Source organism: Bison bison, unplaced genomic scaffold (assembly GCF_000754665.1).
Source record: "Bison bison bison isolate TAMUID 2011002044 unplaced genomic scaffold, Bison_UMD1.0 scf7180017864390, whole genome shotgun sequence".
Classification (NCBI taxonomy): domain Eukaryota; kingdom Metazoa; phylum Chordata; class Mammalia; order Artiodactyla; family Bovidae; genus Bison; species Bison bison.
Window position 1 is genome coordinate 8,914,366 of NW_011494962.1, and position 23,922 is coordinate 8,938,287.

A 23,922-nucleotide genomic window follows, 5' to 3' on the forward strand; every position below is an offset into this window, starting at 1 on the left:
TTCTCCAAGCCAGGCTTCAGCAATACGTGAACCATGAAATTCCAGATGTTCAAGCTGGTTTTAGAAAAGGCAGAGGAACCAGAGATCAAATTGCCAACATCCTCTGGATCATCAAAAAAGCAAGAGAGTTCCAGAAAAGCATCTATTTCTGCTTTATTGACTATGCCAAAGCCTTTGACTGTGTGGATCACAATAAACTGTGGAAAATTCTGAAAGAGATGGGAATACCAGACCACCTGACCTGCCTCTTGAGAAACTTATATGCAGGTCAGGAAGCAACAGTTAGAACTGGACATGGAACAACAGACTGGTTCCAAATAGGAAAAGGAGTATGTCAAGGCTGTATATTGTCACCCTGCTTATTTAACTTCTATGCAGAGTACATCATGAGAAACACTGGGATGGAAGAAGCACAAGCAGGAACCAAGATTGCCGGGAGAAATATCAATAACCTCAGATATGCAGATGACACCACTCTTATGACAGAAAGTGAAGAGGAACTAAAAAGCCTCTTGATGAAAGTGAAAGAGGAGAGTGAAAAAGTTGGCTTAAAACTCAACATTCAGAAAACTAAGATCATGGCATCTGGTGCCATCACTTCATGGCAAATAGATAGGGAAACAGTGGAAACAGTGTCAGACTTTATTTTGGGGGGCTCCAAAATCACTGCAGATGGTGATTGTAGCCATGGTACAGGGAGGGAGGTGAGAGGGGCGTTCAGGATGGGGAACATGTGTACCCTTGTGGTGGATTCATGTTGATATATGGCAAAACCAATACAATATTGTAAAGTTAAAAAAAAAAAGAAAAAGAAAATAAACAGTGATGTGTTTATGAAAAAAACAACAAGAAAAAAAGACAAACAAAAAAAGACACTTACTCCTTGGAAGGAAACTTATGAACAACCTAGATAGCATATTAAAAAGCAGAGACATTACTTTGCCAACAAAGGTCCATCTTGTCGAGCCTATGGTTTTTCCAGTGGTCATGTATGGATGTGAGAGTTGGACTGTGAAGAAAGCCGAGCACCAAAGAATTGATGCTTTTGAACTGTGGTGTTGGAGAAGACTCTTGAGAGTCCCTTGGACTGCAAAGAGGTCCAATGAGTCTATCCTAAAGGAGATCAGTCCTGGGTGTTCCATTGGAAGGACTGATGCTAAAGCTGAAACTCCAGTACTTTGGCCACCTCATGCGAAGAGTTGACTCATTGGAAAAGACTCTGATGCTGGGAGGGGTTGGGGGCAGGAGGAGAAGGGGACGACAGAGGATGTGATGGCTGGATGGCATCACTGACTTAATGGACATGAGTTTGAGTGAACTCCAGGAGTTGGTGATGGACAGGGAGGCCTGGCGTGCTGTGATTCATGGGGTCACAAAGAGTTGAACGTGACTGAGTGACTGAACTGAACTAAACTGATATCCAGTGAAGAAATTTTAGTTAAAGAGAGCAGAGGTTCCCCTCTGTGATGCTCTTCAGGCAAATCCAGGTATAGAAAAGACAAAGAGGACAGATGAAAAGAATCCCATTGTGGAACTTTGCCCCACTTCTCCTCCTTGTTTTTCTGGATTCTGGAAGCAGTCGATTCTGTCATTTGACCATGAGCCAGGAGTCAGAGCTGAGAAACTCCTGAGAGTTGGTCAAGCATCATTAATCTGATATCCTCATTTGTAGAAATGTACTTAAAAGAGTTTTCAAAGTAGGCCAAAAGTTTTTTTTTTTTTTTTAATTATCATTGCTTTTCCCTCTTTTTGACAGGGAATACACAATTCTTTTTTTTTTTTTTTTACTTGAGTATAGTTGCTTTACAATGTTATGTTAGTTTTTTCTGTACAGCAAAGTGAATCAATTACATGTATACATGTGTCCCCCTTTTTTTGGAGTTCCTTCCCATATAGGTCACCACAGAGCACTGAGTAGAGTTCCCTGTGCTGTACAGTAGGTTCTCGTTGGTTTTCTGTTTTATACCTAATAGTGTATATATGTCAGTCCCAATTTCCCAATTCATCCCATCCCCTCAGTTCCCCCTTGATATCTGTAAGTTTGTTCTCTTCCTCTCAGGGGATACACAATGCTAAAGGTGTTGTTTGGTCTCTGACCTTCCACGTGTGCAAAGGACTGTTGAAGGGAGTAAGTCAAGTATCAGAAATACACTCACTGGCATTTAGTAAACTATTTGTTCATATATGTTACTGTTTCTGACATTTATCAATTGTCCATAATTATCTTTTTTGTCATTATTGCACCTACTGTATGTAAATTTTTTTCTAAAATGTACTATCAGTATTAAGTGTAAATCTTAAGAGTTACAAACTAAGATTTCAGGGAATTACAATAAATGGATCATGTTAATAATTCCTTAAAGTAGGGGTTGCAAGTTGCTGGGTCACAGGTCAAGCCCCATGCATCATGTTTTGTTTGAACAGAACAGTACTTTGTTTTGCTTTTGTTTTTAATTTAAAGTGCTTCAGGAAAGGCATTCAATCTTTACGCCCTCATTTTTCCTAGGTCTCCCTCTTATTTTAGCCTGTTGCCTCCTCATATGCAGCTACATCACCCACCGACCCAAAGCACCCAAGTGTGTAACCCCTAAATTAACGAGTTTATATAATCAATAGAAGAAACATATAACTTGAAGGGAAAGTCAAGTTTTACAGTTTCAAAAATGCTTTTTCTAATGATTTTTCACAGGAGGTCCTGAAGAAGGAGCTTGGCAGACTAGAAGAATTCTTTTGGTGTGCAAAGACCTGTCACCTCCCTCTGAACCCTGCCCTATGCGTACAGGGGATTGATGGTAATGTAAGTCGATGTATTCAGTAGATAAGTTGAGTATTTTTATTTTGTGTTGTTTAGGTTTTGAAATGGCAAAAACAATTTGTGAATTGTTATTATAATTATTTAAGAAAAATTAATTGGATCTCATCCAAATTGCGTGATCTATTTGATGCACTGTGACCAGTTGGGATCACATTAACTGCATCAGCTATTTCATTGGTTTATTAATAGAAGCAGACTTTCAGTTCAGTGAAAAAAATAAAAATACTCCTTACTTAAATTGATTTCTTGACTTAATCAAAACTGGTTGGTTTGGTGACCCCATGCAGGCTGGTTTAATTTCATGCTTATTTAGATTATGTGTACACCCTTGCCTAGGACACGAATATATCATTAGCTATAACATCTCAGTTTTGATTCAATTTAAAATTCATTGATGTTCATGAGTCATGATGCTATGTGATATATTTTGTGATTTTACTCATGCCCAGAAAGCCCTTCTTAGCATCATTGAACTCACAAACTCCTTCTCTGCCAAGTCTCTATCAGTCACACTTGTCTGACTTAGAATCATTCTTTGTCCATGAGTTTTATTATTTTCTTTCTCCAAAATCCAAGACTAGAAGACTCTATTAAAAATGAATGATAAGTGACATTTAGAAGTGAAGAGATTAAACTTTCATACATACACAGTAAATGTTACATAACTGAAGTCTTAATAAGTCAAGGAAACAAATTTAATAATTAAGGGGAAAATTAGACCATTAGTATGAATAGAAGAGGGCTTCCCAGGAAGCACAGTGGTGAAGAATCTGCCTGCCAAGCAGGATACGAAAGAGACTCAGGTTTGATCCTTGAGTCAGGAAGATCCCCTGGAGAAGGAAATGGCAACCTACTCCAGTATTTTTGCCTGGGAAATCCCATGGACAGAGGAACCTGGAGAGCTACAGTCCATCCATGGGGTTGCAAAGAATTGGACACGACCGAGCATGCACACACCCGCACAATGCATGAATAGAAAACATTTTGCTAAAAACTTAATGCTGTCACCTTGACTTTTCTGCTACAAAGACACCCTACAAAGTTTCCTAATATACTTCATAGATGTATTTTGAACAAAAACAAAACATCAATTCCATAAGCTGAGGTGTCTATCAAAGCTAAAATCCAAATCATCACTGATTTTTTTAAAAATGTGTAACATTTTTATTATGAGTAGTATACACTGATTGATGCTAAAGATACATGGAAACTCGATATTTCAAAGACAGCGTATCTTTTTTTCTTCGGTTATAAGTATTAATACATTTTTCTAGCACTACAATCAAAAAGCAGTTGGATCCAGTTAACAGTTTTTGAAATGAAAAGGAAGGTTTTTACATAAATAACTAGGTCATTTAAGCAGCCACATGAGCAATACATAGAAAGAACGATGGAGATTGTGAAGGCCAGATGTTATTTTTTATTTCTGCCTTATTGATTTGTTGTTATTGTTTAAGGAATATAAAGATTTTCTTTTTCAGTTAAAATTACATATCAAGGCCTCATGCAGGCCTTGGGGATGTGGAGCACTGGCTCTACTGGGTGGCTGTGGAAGTGTCCAGGTGAGTTGGCCAGGCCAAGGTCCCCACTAGCCCAGCAGTCAGCACCCAAAGTGCTGTGGCTGAGACCACGCTCCTCCCCTACAGCAACCCGCAGCCATCAGCACTTCTCCTGAAGCTGGCAAGTGCCCCAGGTGGAGCCATCTCTTTGCCCATATGCTCTGGTCAGCTCTGCCGTGCGTACAGCAATGAACAGGGAAAGTGGCAGGCGAAGCTCTCACCTGCAGGACATTTTAGTCTGTCCTCAGTCCTACTGAACAACAAGGAGGTCTGAAGGGACACACATCACCACTGAAGGTGCCATAAATGCAGCAAAATTCTAGTCAGAACCCACATCTGGTTAACCATCAGCGAATCCACACTTGTATGAAACTCTGGGAATGTAATGAGTATGTTAAGAGCTTTAGAGAAACCCCTCAGCCAGTGGTTCATCTGAGCACCCACTGAGGGGACAGACTCTATGGAAGTGAATGTGAGGAGACTTGTCACCACTCCTCCCGTCTCAATAAATATAGACAGGGAGAAACCTCATCAAAGTGACAAACAAGAAAAGCCTTCACTCCTCATTCCCTCAGAGGCACATCAGACAGCCCTTACTGGGGAGAAGTCTGCAGAATATCATGAGTGTAGGAGGCCTTCATTCAGAGTAGAATCTTTTTACAGTACCAGGCACTTCACACAGGTGACAAATGTTATGTTGAAATGAATGTGGGAATGCTCTCTGTTCTGATAGAAATCTTACTGACCACCAGAAAGTTCACACTGGGGAGAAGTCTTACAAGTGTAAGGAACGTAGTAAGGCCTTCAGTTAGAGTAAATCCAGTGTCAAATAAGATAGTCAGTGTCAGTCTTACTTGACACTGGGTTCCCCATGCCAGCGAACAAGCACATACGTGTTGGCAGTGTAGAAAAGCCTTCAGTCAGACCTCTAAATGTGTTGATTATGAGCAAGTTCACGCCAGAGAAAAGCCTTTTGAATGTGGCATGGCATGGCGTTTAGTCTAGTGAATACCTTACTTTATGCTACAGACTTCACACCAGCAAAAACACAATAAATGTGGAAAATACATAGTTGAGACTCACACCTCATTATATATCACAGAATTCACACAGGTTAGAAGTCCTATGGATGTAATAATGAGTATGAGAAGATCTTTGGTTATACCACCAGTCCTCTAGGACATCAGAAAGCCCATGTGGGGAGAAAGCTGATAAATGCAGTGATGGTGGAAAAGTCAATACTGAGCTTATCGTGTGTCAGAAGTCACTCTGCAAAAGAGACTTAGATGTATAAAACAGTCTTTTGGACTCTGTGGGAGAGGGAGCAGATGGGATGATTTGGGAGAATGGCATTGAAACATGTATAATATCATATAAGAAATGAATTGCCAGTCCAGGTTCAATGCAGGATATAGGATGCTTGGGGCTGGTGCACTGGGATGACCCAGAGGGATGGTACGGGGAGGGAGGTGGGAGGGGGATTCAGGATGGGGAGCACGTGTACACCTGTGGCAGATTCATGTTGATGTATGGCAAAACCAATACAATATTGTAAAGTAATTAGCCTCCAATTAAAGTAAATAAATTTAATTTTTTTTTTTTTTAAAAAGAAGTCACTCTGGACAGAAGTCCCATGAAGGAGAGAGCATGGCAAAGCCTGCATACACAGTCAGCATTCTAGTTTAATCACCATCAGTTAACTACATTAGGGAGAAGCACTCAGGCCTGGCTCAATCCATTTCTTAAAACATGGCCCTTCAAGACAGAAAGCAAAAGTCTTCTTAGGTTTGGCTAAGCTTTCTTTATAAGAAGAATTCTCACCCCTACCTCTCTCGTTCAGACCACTAACCACAATGGACCATTTCCTGTCTCACTAAGGGATGGATAGAATGAGAGAGTAGGAATAACTTAATGCAATCCTTCTCTACTCCTGGGAAAGTAAGGACCAGACTTTTCATTTACTAAATAGATTTCTTTTCCTTTTAAAAATCTCTTTTAAATCTATTTCAGCAGTGTTTACTTTACAACAAGAGAAGTCATATCATCCTTTCCGTATTCTTATCTTTCTCTATTCCAGCTCCTTTATCTCATCATTTTTATAAACTATCCTCTAAGACTTTGATTTATTCTTCCCTATCTCTTGGTTATGGCCTTCCCAATCCACATTTAACTTCTACTCTGAGGTGTCTTTGTTTGCCTTTTCCTATCTAGCAAACATTTTCTTTCACCTGTTTACTAATCTATGTCTTTCACAATCTTCAAATTCAGCTCATCTCTGAAATACTCCCTTCTTCATGTGCTTCCTCATTCATCTATGTTACATTGCCTTGTAAATTATTTTTGACTTAATGCATGTGTGTATACTTTCTTACCAACTTTCCACAGGCTCTTTCAGAGGTAGATATGGTGCCTCTTTCTATTTGCATATAGATAGTGGTTTGTGCATACTAGTTGTCAAGTGTATGGTATTTTTGTTGTGACTCTCAAAAAACAGACTGCATCTGAAAACCAAAGTATGAAACAATGAAAGCACAATCACTCTCAGTGATGTAATTACAAAGAGGGGCTCAGTCTCCCTTAGCCCTTTGTCTCTTCCCTGGAGTTGGCATGCCTCAAAGACTTTATCACCTCCCCCCATGCCTCTCATCCCCAGAGTTGAATGAGGAAAATTTGAAAACCACTAGTCTAGACTGTGGCCCAATACAGGGTTTCCTAATTAATACCATGACAGAAGGTCATATTCCCTGACTGACTGATTCTTGCAGCAAGAATTCATTACTTAACAGGCAGCCTCATCCTTTCACTGTAAAACTCAAATTGATTCAGTAAACAAGGGTTTCTGTTTGCCTGGGGATTATGTTAGATTTACATCGATAGGTTAAGAAATAGATCCTTTCCTCTCTTCTACCCATGTCAGACTTCTCAGTAATAATGACATTCAAACCGATCTTTCAAAATGTATTGATGTCATATGTTTACTAAGTTGATAAGTTAAAAGTATAAAATCCTTTTCCTTTTAGTATTGATTTAATTTTTCACTGTCAACATGAACTCTCTAATAACCTAAAAACATATAGCCTTTAGCACTCAAACAATTATAAGCACATAAAAGGAAAATAATGGGAAGCAGTCGATACTGTTTATGATATTGTTCAGCTTTAGCTGAAGATAAAATGTAAAGTATAATTGAAAAACATGAGAACAGGAAATATATGTTGTACAGTTATTTGTAAAGATAAGAAAATGTTCATTAACAAAAAGGGGGGAAATGCATTAATCTTTTAGAAGTACCTGATTAATATCAGACATTGTAAAAGCTATTTTATATCCATTAACTCATATACCTATTACAAAATTGTATGAGGTAGGATTTTTACCCCTATATTACATTAAGATACAAACATTTATTCCAATGTGAAATAGGGATAATGAGTCAGACACAACTGAGCAACTAACACACAAGCAAAAACATTTAAGTACTTTGTCCAAGGTGTTACAGTTGATGTGACAGAGTCCAAGTTTTTTTTTGTTTGTTTTGTTTTTTAATTGGAGAATAATTCCTTTGCAACATTGTATTGGTTTCTGCCAAAGCAATGTGAATCTGCCATAAATATACATACATACAAAAACAAAACACTGGGAGCTGGCTGTGGCTCAGATCATGAACTCCTTATTGCAAAATTCAGATTTAAATTGAAGGAAAAAAGAACACTACTAGACCCTTCAGGTATGACCTAAATCAAATCCATTATGATTATACAGTGGAAGTGACAAATAAATTCAAGGAATTAGATCTGACAGAGTGCCTGAAGAACTATGGACGGAGGTCCATAACATTGTACAAGAGGTAGTGATAAAGACCATCCCCAAGAAAAATAAATGCAAAAAGACAAAATGGTTGTCTGAGGAGGCCTGACAAATAGCTAAAAAAAGAAGAGAAGCTAAAGGCAAAGGAGAAAAGGAAAGATATACCCATTTGAATGGAGTTCCAAACAATAGCAAGGAGAGATAAGAAAGCCTTCCTCAGTGATCAATGCAAAGAAATAGAGGAAAATACATGGGAGCTGTGTTCTGAGATCGGGGGAAATGTGCACGGTGCCCAGAGATGTGCAGAACCACAGGTGGGGCCTCACAGTTAGATACATATAGAGATATTACTCTGGTCTTGGAATGTATTGGTATTTCCCAGGACAATAAATCAAGGAGGTAGACTGAGAGCTCTAAAATAACTAAATAACCAGGTTGTTGAGCCACTAACAGGCATAGGCAATTCATCACATAAATGAGATGTGCCACAACAGAGATCAAACCCTGACTCTTTGGAGTGGGAGCACTGACTCCAAGACCCTAGACTACCAGAAGAACTAACCCTAGGGAGTATCAAATAGAGAGAACTCACACAAAGGAAACCACTGGAATACAAGACCTGGCATCACCCAACCACCAGTAGCACTCCATGCAGAATGCCTCATCTAAACAACAAACAAAATAAAAATGCAAACCAAATCATCAGCAGACAGGAGTACCACCTCACTCAGCCTTGCCTATCAGAGGAAAAACAAACAAACAAACAAACAAACAAAAACTCAGCACAAATCTCACCCTATATGAAGCTCACACAAACCACTGGACCAACCTTAGGAGGGCAGAAATAAAAAGGAAGAAAGAATTCAACCTTCTTCAAGGAAAGAATTCAAGTTTCCTCGAAGCCTGGGAAAAGGAGACGTCAAATACAATAACTTTAAAGAAAAACTGAAAAGGCAGAGAAATACTGCACAAATGAAGGCACAAACTAGAAACACAGAAGTCCAAATAAACGAAGAGGAAATGGGGAAATTACCTGAAAAAGAAGAATTCAGAATTATAGCAGTAAAGATGAGCAAAAACCCTGAAAACAAAACAGAGAACATGCAAGAATCAATTAACAAAGACCTAGAAGAATTAAAGAATAAGCATACAGAGACAAACAACACAATTACTGAAATTAAAAATATTCTAGAAGGAATCAGTAGCAGAATATCTGAAGCAGAAGAACAAATCGGTGAGTTGGAAGAAAAAATGGTGAAAATAACTTCTTAAGACCAGAATAAAGTAAAAGGAATGAAAAGAACTGAGGATAGTCTCAGAGACCTCTGGGAACATATCAAATGCACCAACATTCAAATTATAAGGGTCCCAGAAGAAGAAGAGAGAAAAAGAGGGTATGAGAAAATTTTTGAAGAGATTATAGTTGAAAATTTCCCCAACATGGCAAAGGAAATAGCCAATCAAGTCCAAGAGGAACAAAGAGTCCCATACAGGATAAACCCAAGAAGAAACACACCAAGAAGCATACTAATCAAACTAACAAGACTAAACACAAAGAAAGAATATTAAAGGAAGAGGCAGCAAGGGAGAAGCAACGAGTAAACAAATAAATTCAAGGGATTAGAACAAGTAAAACGCTTAAAGCTGGTCTTTCAGCAGAAACTCTGCAGGCCAGAAGGAAATGCAGGATATATTTAAAATACTGAATGGGAAAAATCTACAACCAAAATTACTGTACCAACCAAGGATCTCATTGAAAATTGATGGAGAAATAAAAAGCTTTGCAGAAAAGAAAAGGTTAAGAGAATTCAATATCACCAAACCAGCTTTACAACAAATGTTAAACCGACTTATATAGTCAAGAAATACAAGAGAAGGAGAAAGATCTACAAAATCAACCCCAAACAATTAGAAAATGGCAATAGGAGCATATATATATATATCAATAATTACTTTAAATGTAAATGGATTAAATGCTAAAACCAAAATACACAGACTGGCTGAAAGGATACAAAACAAGATCCGTATATATGCTGTCTACAAGAAACCCACATCAGACCTAAAGACACATATAGACTGAAAGTGAGAGGATGGAAAAATGCATTCCATGCAAATGGGAAGCAAAAGAAAGCTGGACTAGCAATCCCCATGCCAGACAAAATAAACCCTAAAATAAAGAAGATTACAATAGATAAGGAAGGACAGTACCTAATGATCAAGAGATCAATCCAAGAGGAAGACATAACAATTGTAAATATCTACGCACCCAACATAGGAGCACCTCAATACATAAGACAAACATGAACAGACATAAAAGGAGAAATCGACAGTAACACAATAATAGTGGGAGACTTTAACACCCCACTCACACCAATGGACAGATGATCAAAACAGAAAATTAATAAGGAAACACAAGTCTTCAATGATACATTAGATGAAATGGATCTCATTGATATCTTCAAGACATTCCATCCAAATGCAAAAGAATACACCTTCTTTTCAAGTACACATGGAACAGTCTCCAGGATAGACTTGGGTCACAAATCAAACCTCAGTAAATTTAAGAAAATTGAAATCATATCAAGCATCTTCTCCAACCACAACACCATGAGACTAGATACTAATTACAAGAAAAAAACTGTAAGAAACACAAACACATGGAGATTAAACAACACATTTCCAAATAACTACAGGTTAATGGAGAAATCAAAAGGGAAATAAAAAAAAATTTTTTAGAAACAAATGACAATGAGAACATGACAACTCAAACCTAAGGGATGCAGCAAAAGTGGTTCTAACAGGGAAGTTTATTGCAATACAATCCTACCTCAAGAAACAAGAAAAACATTAAATAAACAACCTAACTTTATACCTAAAGCAACTGGAAAAAGAAGAAGAAAAAAAAATTAGCAGAAGGAAAGAATCATAAAGATCTGAGAAGAAATAAATGAAAAAGACATGAAAGAAACAACAGTAGAGATCAATAAAACTAAAAGCTGGTTCTTTGAGAAGATAAACAAAATTGACAAACCCTTAGCCAGACTCATCAAGAGAAAAAGAGGGAAGAATCAAATCAACAAAATTAGAAATGAAAAAGGAGAGGTTACAACAGACAATGCGGAAATACAAAGGATTATATGGGACTATTATGAACAACTATATGGTAATAAAATAGATAACCTGGAAGAAATGGACAGATTCTTAGAAATGTTCGGTCTTCCAAAACTGAATCAGGAAGAAATAGAAATTTTGAACAACCCAATTTCAAGCACTGATATTAAAGCTGTGATCAAAAACTCTCCCCAAAAACAAAAGTTCAGGACCAGACGGCTTTACAGGAGAATTCTATCAAACATTTAGAGAAGATCTAATGCCTATCCTTTTAAAACTCTTTCAAAAAATTGCAGAGGAAGGAACACTTCCCAATTCATTCTATGAGGTCAAAATCACCCTGATACCAAAACCAGACAAAGGAAACACAAGAAAAGAAAACGACAGGCCAATATCACTGATGAACATAGATGCAAAAATCCTCAACACAATTTTAGCAAACAGAATTCAGCAATACATCAAAAAGCTCATACACCATGATCAAGTTGGATTTATTTCAGGGATGCAAGGATTCTTCAATATACAGAAATCAATGAATGTGACACACCATATTAACAAATTGAAAGACAAATCTGCTTCTATACGATCATCTCAATAGAAGCAGGAAAAGCCTTGAACAAAATTCAGCACCTATTTATGTTTTAAAACTCTTAAAAAATGGGCATAGAAGGAACCTACCGTAACACAGTAAAGGCCATATATGATAAGCCTACAGCAAACACTGTGTCTTTCCTTTTCCCTAAGTCCTTTCAAAAGCTCAGTTAGTAGAGCGGAGGATTGTAGTTGACACTCTAACTGAGAAACATCCTTAGGTCGCTGGTTCAACTCCAGCTCGAAGGAGACATATCCACTTTTGGACTTCCCTTGTGGCTCAGCTGGTAAAGCTTCCATCCGCAATGTGGGAGACCTGGGTTCTATTCCTGGGTTGGGAAGATCCGCTGGAGAAGGGAAAGGCTACCCACTCCAGTATTCTGGCCTGGAGAATTCCATGGACTGTATAGTCCATGGGGGTCTCACAGAGTCGGACATGACTGAAGCAAATTAGCAGCAGCAGCAAACATTATTCTCAATGGTGAAAAACTGAAAACATTTCCCCTAAGATTAGGATTGTGAAGAAAGCTGAGTGCCAAAGAATTGATGCTTTTAAACTGTGGTGTTGGAGAAGACTCTTGAGAGTCCCTTGGACTGCAAGGAGATCCAACCAGTCCATTCTGAAGGAGATCAGCCCTGGGATTTCTTTGGAAGGAATGATGCTAAAGCTGAAACTCCAGTACTTTGGCCACCTCATGCGAAGAGTTGACTCATTGGAAAAGACTCGGATGCTGGGAGGGATTGGGGACAGGAGGAGAAGGGAATGACAGAGGATGAGATGGCTGGATGGCATCACTGACTCGATGGATGTGAGTCTGAGTGAACTCCAGGAGTTGGTGATGGACAGGGAGGCCTGGCGTGCTGCGATTCATGGGGTCGCAAAGAGTCGGACACAACTGAGTGACTGAACTAAACTGAACTGAAGATCAGGAACAAGACAAGGGTGTCCACTTTCACCACTGTTATTCAACATATTTCTGGAAGTTCCAGCTACAGCAATCAGAGAACAAAAAGAAATAAAAGGAATGCAGATCAGAAAAAAAGAAGTAAAGCTCTCACCGTTTGCAGATGACATGATACTATACATAGAAGACTCTAAGAATAGTATCAGAAAATTACTAGAGCTAATCAGTGAATTTAGCAAAGTTGCAGGATACAAAATCAATACACAGAAATCACTTGCATTTCTATATACTAACAATGAAAAATCAGAAAGAGCAATTAAGGAATCAATCCCATTCACCATTGCAACAGAGAGAATTAAAAATCTAGTAATAAACTTACTTAAGGAGAAGAAAGAACTGTACACATAAAATTATAAGACACTAATGAAAGAAATCAAAGATGACATAAACAGATGGAGAGATATTCCACTTTCCTGGGTAGGAAGAATCATATTTTTCAAAATCATATTGTGAAAATGACTATACTACTAAATGCAATCTACAGATTAAATGCAATCTCTATCAAATTACCAATGCATTTTTCACAAAACTAGAACAAAAAAATTCAAAATTCATATGGAAACACAAAAGACCCCACATAGCCAAAGTAGTCTTGAGAAAGAAGGATGCAGCTGGAGGAATCAACCTTCCTGACCTCAGGTTATACTACAAAGCTACACTCATCAAGACAGTATGGTACTGGCACAAAAACAGAAAGGTAGCCCACTGGAACAAGACAGAAAGCCCAGAAATAAACCCATGCATCTATGGGTACCTTATTTTTGACAATGGAGGCAAAAATATACAATGGAGCAAAGACAGCGTCTTCAGTAAATGGTGCTGGGAAAACTGGACAGCTACATATAAAAGAATGAAATTATAACACTTCCTAACACCATACACAAAGATAAACTCAAAATGGGTTAAAGACCTAAATGTAAGACCAGAAACTATAAAACTCTTAGAGGAAAACTTAGGCTGAACAGTCGATGATATAAATCAAAGCAAGATCCTCTATGACCCACCTCCTAGATAATGGAAATAAAAACAAAAGTAAACAAGTGGGACCTGATTAAATTTAAAAGCTTTTGCACAGCAAAGGAAACTATAATCAGGATGAAAAGAAAACCCTCAGAATGGGAGAAAATAATAGCAAATGAAACAGCTGACAAAGGATTAATCTCCAAAATATACAAGCAGCTCATACAACTCAAGGCCAGAAAAACAAACAACCCAATCAAAAAGTGGGAAAAGGACCCAAACAGACATTTTGCCAAAGAGGACATACAGATGGCTATCAAACACGTGAAATGATGGTCAACGTCACTCATTATTAGAGAAATGCAAATCAAACCTACAATGACATATCACCTCACACCGATCAGAATGGCCATCATCAAGTCTACAAACAATAAACAGTAGAGAGGATGTGGAGAAAAGGGAACACTCTTGCACTGTTTGTGGGAATGTATATTGATACAGCCACTATGGAAGATGGCATGGAGATTCCTTAAAAAGCTAGGAAAAAACCACCATATGACTCAGCAATCCTACTCCTAGGCATATACCCTAAGGAAACCAAACTTGAAAAAGACACATGTATCCCATTATTCATTATAGCACTATTTACAATAGGTAGAACATGGAAGCAACCTAGATGAATGGATAAAGAAGTTGTGGTACATATATACAATGGAATATTACTCAGCCATAAAAAAGAACACATTTGAGTCAGTTCTAATGAGGTGGATGAACCTAGAACCTGTTATATAGAGTGAAGTGAGTCTGAGAGAGAAAGATAAATACTGTATTCTAACACATATATATGGAATCTAGAAAAATGGTACTGAAGAATTTATTTACAGGGCAACAATGGAGAAACAGACATAGAGAATAGACTTATGGACATGGGGAGAGGGGAGGAGAGGGTAAGATGTATGGATAGAGTGACATGGAAACTTACTTTACCATGTGTAAAATAGATGGCCAACAGGAATTTGGTATGGCTCAGGAAACTCAAACAGGGGCTCTATATCAAACTAGAGGGGTGGGATGGGGAGGGAAATGGGAGGGGGTTTCAAAAGGGAGGGGATATGTGTAAACCAATGGCTGACTCATTTTGAGGTTTGACAGAAAACAACAAAATTCTGTAAAGCAACTATCCTTCAATAAAAAATTAATTTTAAAAAATAAATAAAGGAAAATAATAGAATGGGAAAGACTAGAGATCTCTTTCGGAGAAGGCAATGGCACTACACTCCAGTACTCTTACCTGGAAAATCCCATGGACGGAGGAGGCTGGTGGGCTTCAGTCCATGGGGTTGCTAAGAGTCAGACATGACTGAGCGACTTCACTTTCACTTTTCACTTTCCTGCATTGGAGAAGGAAATGGCAATCTGCTCCAGCGTTCTTGCCTGGAGAATCCCAGGGACGGTGGAGCCTGATGGGTTGCCGTCTATGGGGTCGCACAGAGTCGGACACTGAAGCGACTTAGCAGCAGCAGCAGCAGCAGAGATCTCTTCAAGAAAAGTACAGATACCAAGGGAAAATTTCATTCAAAAATAGGCACAATATAGGACAGAAATGGTATGGACCTAACAGAAGCAGAAGATATTAAGAAGTGGCAAAAATACACAGAAGAACAAAAAAGATCTTCATGACCCAGATAACCACAATGGTGTGATCACTCACCTAGAGCCAGGCATCCTGGAATGTGAAGTCAAGTGGGCCTTAGGAAGCATCACTACGAATAAAGCTAATGGACATGATAGAATTCCAGTTGAGCTATTTCAAATCCTAAAAGATGATGCTATGAAAGTGTTGCACTCAATATGTCAGCAAATTTGAAAAACTCAGCAGTGGCCACAGGACTGCAAAAGGTCAGTTTTCATTCCAATCCCAAAGAAAAGATAATGCCAAAGAATGCTCACACTACCACACAATTGCACTCATCTCACACATTAGCAAAGTAATGCTCAAAATTCTCCAAGTCAGTCTGCAACAGTATGTGAACCATGAACTTCCACACGTTCAAGCTGGATTTAGAAAAGGCAAAGGAACCAAAGATCAAATTGCCAACATCCACTGGATCATTGAAAAAGCAAGAGAGTTCCAGAAAAACATCTACTTCTGCTTTTTTGACTACGTCAAAGCCCTTGTGTGGACCACAACAAACCATAGAAAATTCTTCAAGAGATCGAAATACCAGACCATCTGACCTGCCTTCTGAGAAATCCGCATGCAAGTCAAGAAGCAACAGTTAGAACTGGACATGGAACAACAGACTGTTTCCAAATTGGGAAAAGAATACATCAAGGCGGTATATTTTCAAGGTGGTATATTTTCAAGGCTGTATATTTTCACCCCACCTATTTAACTTATATTCAGAGTACATCATGGGACACGACAGGCTGGATGAAGCACAAGCTGGAATCAAGATTCCTGGGAGAAACATCTGTAACCTCAGATATGCAGATGACACCACGCTTATGGCAGAAAGTGAAGAACTAAAGAGCCTCTTGATGAAAGTAAAATTGGAGAGTGAAAAAGTTGGCTTAGAACTCAACATTCAGAAAACTAAGATCATGACATCCAGTCCCATCACTTCATGGCAAATAAATGGGAAACAATGGAAACACTGAAAGACTTTACTTTTGGGGCTCCCAAATCACTGCAGATGGTGACTGCAACCATGAAATTAAAGGATGCTTACTTCTTGGAAGAAAAGTTACAACCAACCTATAAAGGATATTAAAAAGCAGAGACATTACTTTGCCAACAAAGTTCCGTTTTGTCAAAGCTATGGTTTGTCCAGTAGTCATGTATGGATGTAAGAGTTGGATATAAAGAAAGCTGAGCACCGAAGAATTGATGCTTTTGAACTGTAGTGTTGGAGAAGACTCTTGAGAGTCCCTTGGACTGCAAGGAGATCCAACCAGTCCATCCTAAAAGAAATCAGTCCTGGGTGTTCATTGGAAGGACTGATGTTGAAGCTGAAACTCCAATACTCTGGCCACCTGATGCAAAGAACTGACTCATTGGAAAAGACTCTGATGCTGGGAAAGATTGAGGGCAGGAGAAGAAGGGGACGACAAAAGATGAGATGGTTGGATGGCATCACTGACTCAGTGGACATGAGTTTGAGTAAACTCCAGGAGTTGGTGATGGACAGGGAGGCCTCGCATGCTACGGTCCATGGGGTCACAAAGAGTCAGACACAACTGAGTGACTGAACTGAACTGATGTGTGTGTGTATCTGTGTGTGTGTATTCAGGCTTCCAAGTTGGCTGAGTACTAAGAAATTTGCCTGCCAAGCAGGAGACACAGGTTTGATCCCTGGGTCAGGTAAATTGTCTACAGAAAGAAATGGCAACCTACTCCAGTATTTCTGCCTCGAAAAGCCCATGAACAAAGGAGCCTGGAGGGCTACAGTCCATGGGGTCACAAAGAGTTGGACACGACTCAGAAACTAAACAACAACAACATACATATTGTTGTTGAACCTCCCTCCCACCTCCCCATCCTACCCTCTATGTTGTCACAGAGCAACATGCTGAGCTCTCTTCTCTGTTATACAGAAACTTCCCACTAGCTTTCTATTTTACACATGGTAGTGTGTATATCAGTGCTACTCTTTCCTTTTTCTCACCCTCTTCTTCCTCCACTGTGTCCACAGGTCTGTTCTCAACAATTATGTCTCTATTCCTGCTCAGCCAAAAGGTTCATCAGTACCATTTTTGTAGATTCCATCAGTTCAGTTCAGTCACTCAGTCATGTCCGACTGTGCAATTCCATGCACTGCAGTACTCAGGCTTCCCTGTCCATCACCGACTCCTGGAGCTTGCTCAAACTCATGTCCATTGAGTCAGTGATGCCATACAACCATCTTGTCCTCTGTCATCCCCTTCCCCTCCTGCCTTCAATCTTTCCCAGCATCAGGGTTGTTTCAAATGAGTCAGTTCGCATCAGGTGGGCAAAGTATTGGAGTTTCAGCTTCAACATCAGTCCTTCCAATGAATATTCAGGACTAATTTCCTTTAGGATGGATTGGCTGAATTGGCTAGATTCCATATATATGTGTTAATTCAAAATATTTGTTTTTCTTTATGGCTTACTTCATACTCTGTGCATGCTAAGTCACTCCAATCATGTCTGACTCTGAAACCCTATGGATTGTAGCCTGCCAGGCTCCTCTGTCCAAGAGATTCTCCTGGCAAGAATACTGGAGTGGGTTGCCATGCCCTCCTCCAAGGGATCTTCCTAACCCAGGGATCAAACCCACATCTCTTATGTCTCCTGCATTGGCAGGCATGTTCTTTACCTCTAGAGCCACCTGGGAAGCCCACTTCCCTCTGTATCAGAGTCCAAATTTGTATTCAGGTCTTTCTTAACTCTGTATCCATGTTTCTTTAAAATATGCTCTTGGGCAGAAAGAATGAAAAGGAAATATATTTTTTTAAATAGCAATTTCATCTTTTAGATATTAACCAACCAGCAAAAGCACAATACCCACATACTACTTAGATTATTTAAACCCCCTCCACACCATCACTGCTTAGTGAGGAAAAAATGTCCTTGAAGGTTTATAACCTGCTGAAAAGCTGGCTTTTTAGTTTACAAATGAAGGCTTTGGTTGGTAGACTAAAGTCTTTTTTTTTTTTAATAAATATGTTTCTTTGTTTCAAAGTGTAAAAATTATTCATATGTGTTATATTTGCTCGTATAACAGATTCCGCTGGGGCCATGATTTCAAACTGTTCTCTTTGCTTTATTTTGCTCACCATATTTCTCTTGCTTTTGTCCTGTAGGCATGTTCATATTTCACATCTAATGCTTTGCCGTTGAAGATTACCTTCATTAATGCCAATCCAATGGGCAAAAACATCAGTGTCATTTTTAAGGTACAGTAGCTCTCCTGAAACATCGAATTGATCCCATAGATAGGACTATTGATTTATTACTCAGAAAAATAAATTAGTATAGCTCTATTCCTCTGGCAACAGCACAGAAGCTGCCGGTTATTTTCGATTCCACATTTTCACAGAATTATAGTACATGCCCTACTATGATTGGCAATAAATCCAACATTACTGGCTCAAAGCCAATGAATCTTCAGTGCAAAACTCCGGGAGGTATGTTTCAATAAATGAAATTGTATGATCACCTTTGACTAGTACAGAAAGCAGAATTGTGCTGTTTCTAGAGGGGAAAGTCTTCTTTTGGCCTCCATATTAAATTTGAATCAAAATCAGCTGCAACTCAAATGATATGATTTAACATAAAATTCTTCTTAGTGAGCACTTGCTTATTTTAGTAATTTGGGTTGTTGTCTTCTTTTATAATAAAACATAAATATGGGCCATATCAGGCTTTATCATGAATCCCATGGGACAGTAGAGTAAAAAGTTACATACAGTTCAGTAAGAATAAAGGAAACATTTGCCAGTCATTCTATTAATGTGTTAAATGACTCAGCCAAACCAGAAAACAAGGTCTCAGAGTGGAATTTGTATTCAATTCTGACTAGTTTAAGGATCACACTTATCGCTGCTGCTAAGTCGCTTCAGTCGTGTCTGACTCTGTGCGACCCCATAGACGGCAGCCCACCAGGCTCCTCTGTCCCTGGGATTCTCCAGGCAAGAATACTGGAGTGGGTTGCCATTTCCTTCTCCAATGCATGAAAGTTGAGAAGTGAAAGTGAAGTCGCTCAGTTGTGCCCGACTCTTCGCGACCCCATGGATTGCAGCCTATCAGGCTCCTTCATCCATGGGATTTTCCACACCCATATTTTTGCTGTGATCTGTGTAACCTCAAGCATTAAGAGTTCCCCCAGCACTGCATTTTTGGTGAAGGAAAAAGAACCACACAGAATCTCATCGTGGCACACAGTCTTCTGAATATAATTTAGAAAGCATTTTCAAAACTGAGCCTCTTAGTAGTTAACAGCATAGAACTGTCCTTCCCCTTTGGACATTTTCCGTTTCCTTCACCTATGCTAGAAAATCACCCCTTTATGATTTCTTGTTATCAAAGGCCATTTATTCTGAAAACTTTGTAACTGCCTTCAAAATAAGAGAAGCCAATAAGTCAAAGTCTGATGAATCAAATATGTGCTATTTATACTCCCAGTCAAGAAGCTCCAGGTAATATAAATGTGTATCAGTGTATAAACTTGTAGCACACCAAATATATTTCCCTCTGAAAGAGATGTCACTTGGCTGAGTTTAAAATTTGGATGAACGTTTGTCTAGCCTCTCTTCACCAGACTTTGAGGTTAAGAGGCTGCACATGGATAGTAAATTGAAAGATTGTTATCAGGGAACAACATTGCAAGACACTTCTAATTTGATGGCTGAAGCTTCTATAATCATTTAAAAGAAAGCTCTTGTTTTCTTTGATCTTCTATCAGAAACACGGGGTACTCTTAGTGCTAAAAGAACAACTGAAACCACCCTAAGTCAGGCTGGAAAGTTATTCAGAGAAGGAAATGACATATACTGAGTTGTTGAAAACTTTCAATGGAATTCAAGAAGAAACCCAGAGTCTATAATTTTGTTTCTAACAGGCTGGAGATGATCTCCGTCAGGATATGCTTGTTCTGCAGATTATTCAAGTGATGGACAATATTTGGCTGCAGGAGGGCCTGGATATGCAAATGGTCATTTATAGATGTCTATCCACAGGAAAAGGCCAAGGTCAGTATAGATTAGAAAGCTGACTTACATTGCTTATCTCATACATTTATTGGTAATATGCCCTCAGACTTTCTACAACTTTCATTTTAGATGACAAATTTTAAAATCCAAAGAACTAAACACAGTCATTCTTCTTCTTCTTCTCTTTTTTTTTTTTACAAAGAATTAGTTTCAAAAACAATAAGCCAAGATGATTTAATATCATCAAGTGACTAAAGTCACTTTAGTCATGTCTTACTCTTTGTGGCTCTATGGACTGTAGCCTGCCAGGCTTCTCTGTCTATGGGATTCTCCAGGCAAGGACACTGGAGTGGGTTGCCATTTCCTCCTCCTCCAGAGGATCTTCCCAACCCAGGAATCAGACTTGCATCTCTTATGTCTTCTGCTTTGGCAGGCAGGTTCTTTACCACTAGCACCACCTGGGAAGCCCCAAACATAGTCATTCTTCTTTAAAAAAAGAATTGGCTTCAAAAACAATAAGCAAAGATGATTTATATAAAGCATAATGTCCTTCTAAATATTAATCAGGATTCTGACAACTTAAATGTTAACTGTAATATTCTTTTGAGTGTCTTTAAGGATTATTTACATTAATAATTCATATTTTTTCTCTTTTTTAAGCTAATAATCGAAAGGTCTGCTTATTCATAAAAATTACAATTGTTTCCAATTAAGACAAAATTTACAAAGTTGCAAGCACTTAAAGGAGTTCTGAAAATTCTAAATAAGTTATCAACATGCACTTAGTTTCTGAAAGACTTTTGAGTAAAGTGTGATATCAACAATCAAAGATGATCTGTATTCAAACTTTGAACTTACTTCAGCATTTCTCTTTATAAAAGCCAAGACATTAATATGGAAATATAATTACATATGTACACATTTTCAATGAAAATAAAATGTTGAAGATCCACACAAATAAGCAGACATCAGAAGTAAAAGTTGTACTTAATTACAATCATGCTAAATTGAAGAAATAATTTCTAAGGTATCATAATTTTTTTACATGTGGCGACTGCCACTTAAGATTTCATTAAATTAATTGGTATAAAATATAAAAGATATGGGCTTCCCAGGTGATACTAGTGCTAAGGAATCTGCTGCCAGTACAGCAGACACAAGAGACCCAAGTTCAATCCATGGGTTGGCAAGATCCCCTGGAGAAGGAAATGGCAACCCACTCCAGTATTCTTGCCTAGAAAACCCCATGGACAGAGGAGCCTGGCAGGGCTACAGTCCATGGGGTTGCAAAGAGTCAGACAAAACTGAGCACTTGTCAGCAGCAGCATAGAAGATATATCTGCATAAACAAAGGGATAAAATAATCATAGAATTGGAAAAAGGATTATGTTGTTGTTGTATTTAATTCAGACAGAACTACAGTTTAAACCCATCATCTTAAAAGAAAAACTGTTACTGTCTTCAGGTACCCTCCAGTTCCTGGGGTCCCATCACTAGGCTCAGTCCTCCAGCCAACTGAGATTCAAGATTTTAGAAGCTAAACATGGAAGCATCTCCTAGTTAACTTGCAGTTATATAGTTCAGGGTTACTGTTACAAGTCAAACTGCCCAATTATTTTGATTCTAATAAAAGGGCCCTTGTTTCCATGCCAAGTGTACCACTCCTGAACTTCTAACGTTCTAAATCCTGAAAGTCTTTTATTACTGCTACTACTCAGAGATCCTTATTCCTTCAGTTTTATTCTCTCTTTTCTCACATAAATGACCTAATTCTTTCATATCATAATATGTTGAAAGGGTAAGAATGAGCCAAGGCTTAGATGACCCAAACTGAGCTTCTTGATGTCACACGGATTACTTTTTATTCAGAAATTGAATACAGCAATAGCCTCAGTGGAATTCTTCAATTCCATCTCTTTGTTTCTCTGTTTACAATCATAGGAATGTAATGGAGACTAAAACTTTTAACTTTCATAAAATAGTTCAGCAAAAATAACCCTAGACTTGCCCAAAGTTAGAGATATAATTAGGCAAACAAGTTATTCTTCCCCATCCCCACTGTCTACCAACAATTTCTTTAGTTGTAAGATTATAATGGAAAAAAACTTCTTCCACAGAAATGGCCACCATTAAAGCAAATGTCTTTTTTAGGCATTTAGGTTCCATTTTAAATCAGGTTCCAAGGGTTATTGAATATCTACTGTTCTCAAGAAATGTCACAAAGTAATATGCATGTGTGCTAAGTCCCTAGTATCCGATGCTTTTCGACACTATGGACTGTAGCCTGCCAGGCTCCTCTGTCCATGGCATTCTCCAAGCAAGAATACTGGAGTAGGTTGCCACCCCCTTCTCCGGGGGATCTTCCTGACACAGGGATCGAACCCATGTCTCCTGCATCTCCTGCACTGCAGTTGGATTCTTTACTGCGAAACCACTAGGAACACCTGTCACAAAGTAAGATAGGGAATACTAAAATGACCTAAACAGGGCTGTTGGTCTTAAGGAGAGTATACTCCAGGCCACAAGTTAATATAACTTTATCAACATTATTGTTAATTCTCATGACCACTTGGGATATGGTGTTGTAGGAACTTTGGGAGAGATTATCAGAGCAGATAAAATTTCTTTAGGATTTATTTCACTGCTCCAAATTTGCTCCAGATTTGATGGGATAAAAGTTACTTAGGAAAATTGGACCAGTTACACCTAGGATCCAGCCAGGTTACTAAATCAAGCTCTCCTCTGGGCAGGGGTGGGGAGGGGAATGGAAGGTGGAGAGGCTCAGTCTCAATGATTACAGAAAGCTGCTAGTGTTTCTCAGGCACCTTTTTTTGAGAAACACTACTTTCTGTGGTGGCTCAGAGGTTAAAGCCTCTGCCTGGAATGCGGGAGACCCGGGTTCAATCCCTGGGTCGGGAAGATCCCCTGGAGAAGGAAATGGCAACCCACTCCAGTACTCTTGCCTGGAGAATCCCATGGAGGGAGGAGCCTGGTAGGCTACAGTCCATGGGGTTGCAAAGAGTCGGACATGACTGAGCGAGTTCACTTTCACCTTCTGTGATAGGGCTTCCCTGGTGGCTCAGTGGTAAAGAACCCATCTACCAATGCAGGAGATGTGAGTTCAGTCCCTAAGTCAGAAAGATCCCCTGGAGAAGGAAATGGAAACCCACTCCAATATTATTACCTGAGAAATCCCATGGACAGAGGAACCTGGCAGGCTACAGTCCATAGGGCTGCAAAGAGTCAGACATGATTTAATGACTAAGCATGCATGCACAGCTTGTATGATACCATCTTAAAAAGTTTTCTCCATAAGAACCTTGCTACTTAAAGTGTGACCTACGGACCAGAAACATGACATCATCTGTGAACTTGTTAGAAATTCAGAATCTCAGGTCCCACTTCCACCCTACTGAACCATAACCTACATTTTGACAAG

The 23,922-nt window shown here is 38.9% G+C and overlaps 1 protein-coding gene across 4 annotated transcripts in view; it reads left to right on the forward strand.

Annotated features, from left to right (window-relative positions):
- Nucleotides 1–23,922, forward strand: part of PIK3C2G (phosphatidylinositol-4-phosphate 3-kinase, catalytic subunit type 2 gamma) — a 306,650-nt gene that overhangs the window by 277,163 nt on the left and 5,565 nt on the right. For all 4 annotated transcript variants that reach the window (XM_010858753.1, XM_010858756.1, XM_010858754.1 and 1 more), the window contains 3 exons: nt 2,690–2,797; nt 18,636–18,728; nt 20,393–20,522. In XM_010858753.1, the coding sequence (XP_010857055.1) occupies nt 2,690–2,797; nt 18,636–18,728; nt 20,393–20,522 (331 nt within the window). The remainder of the gene's footprint in view (nt 1–2,689; nt 2,798–18,635; nt 18,729–20,392; nt 20,523–23,922) is intronic.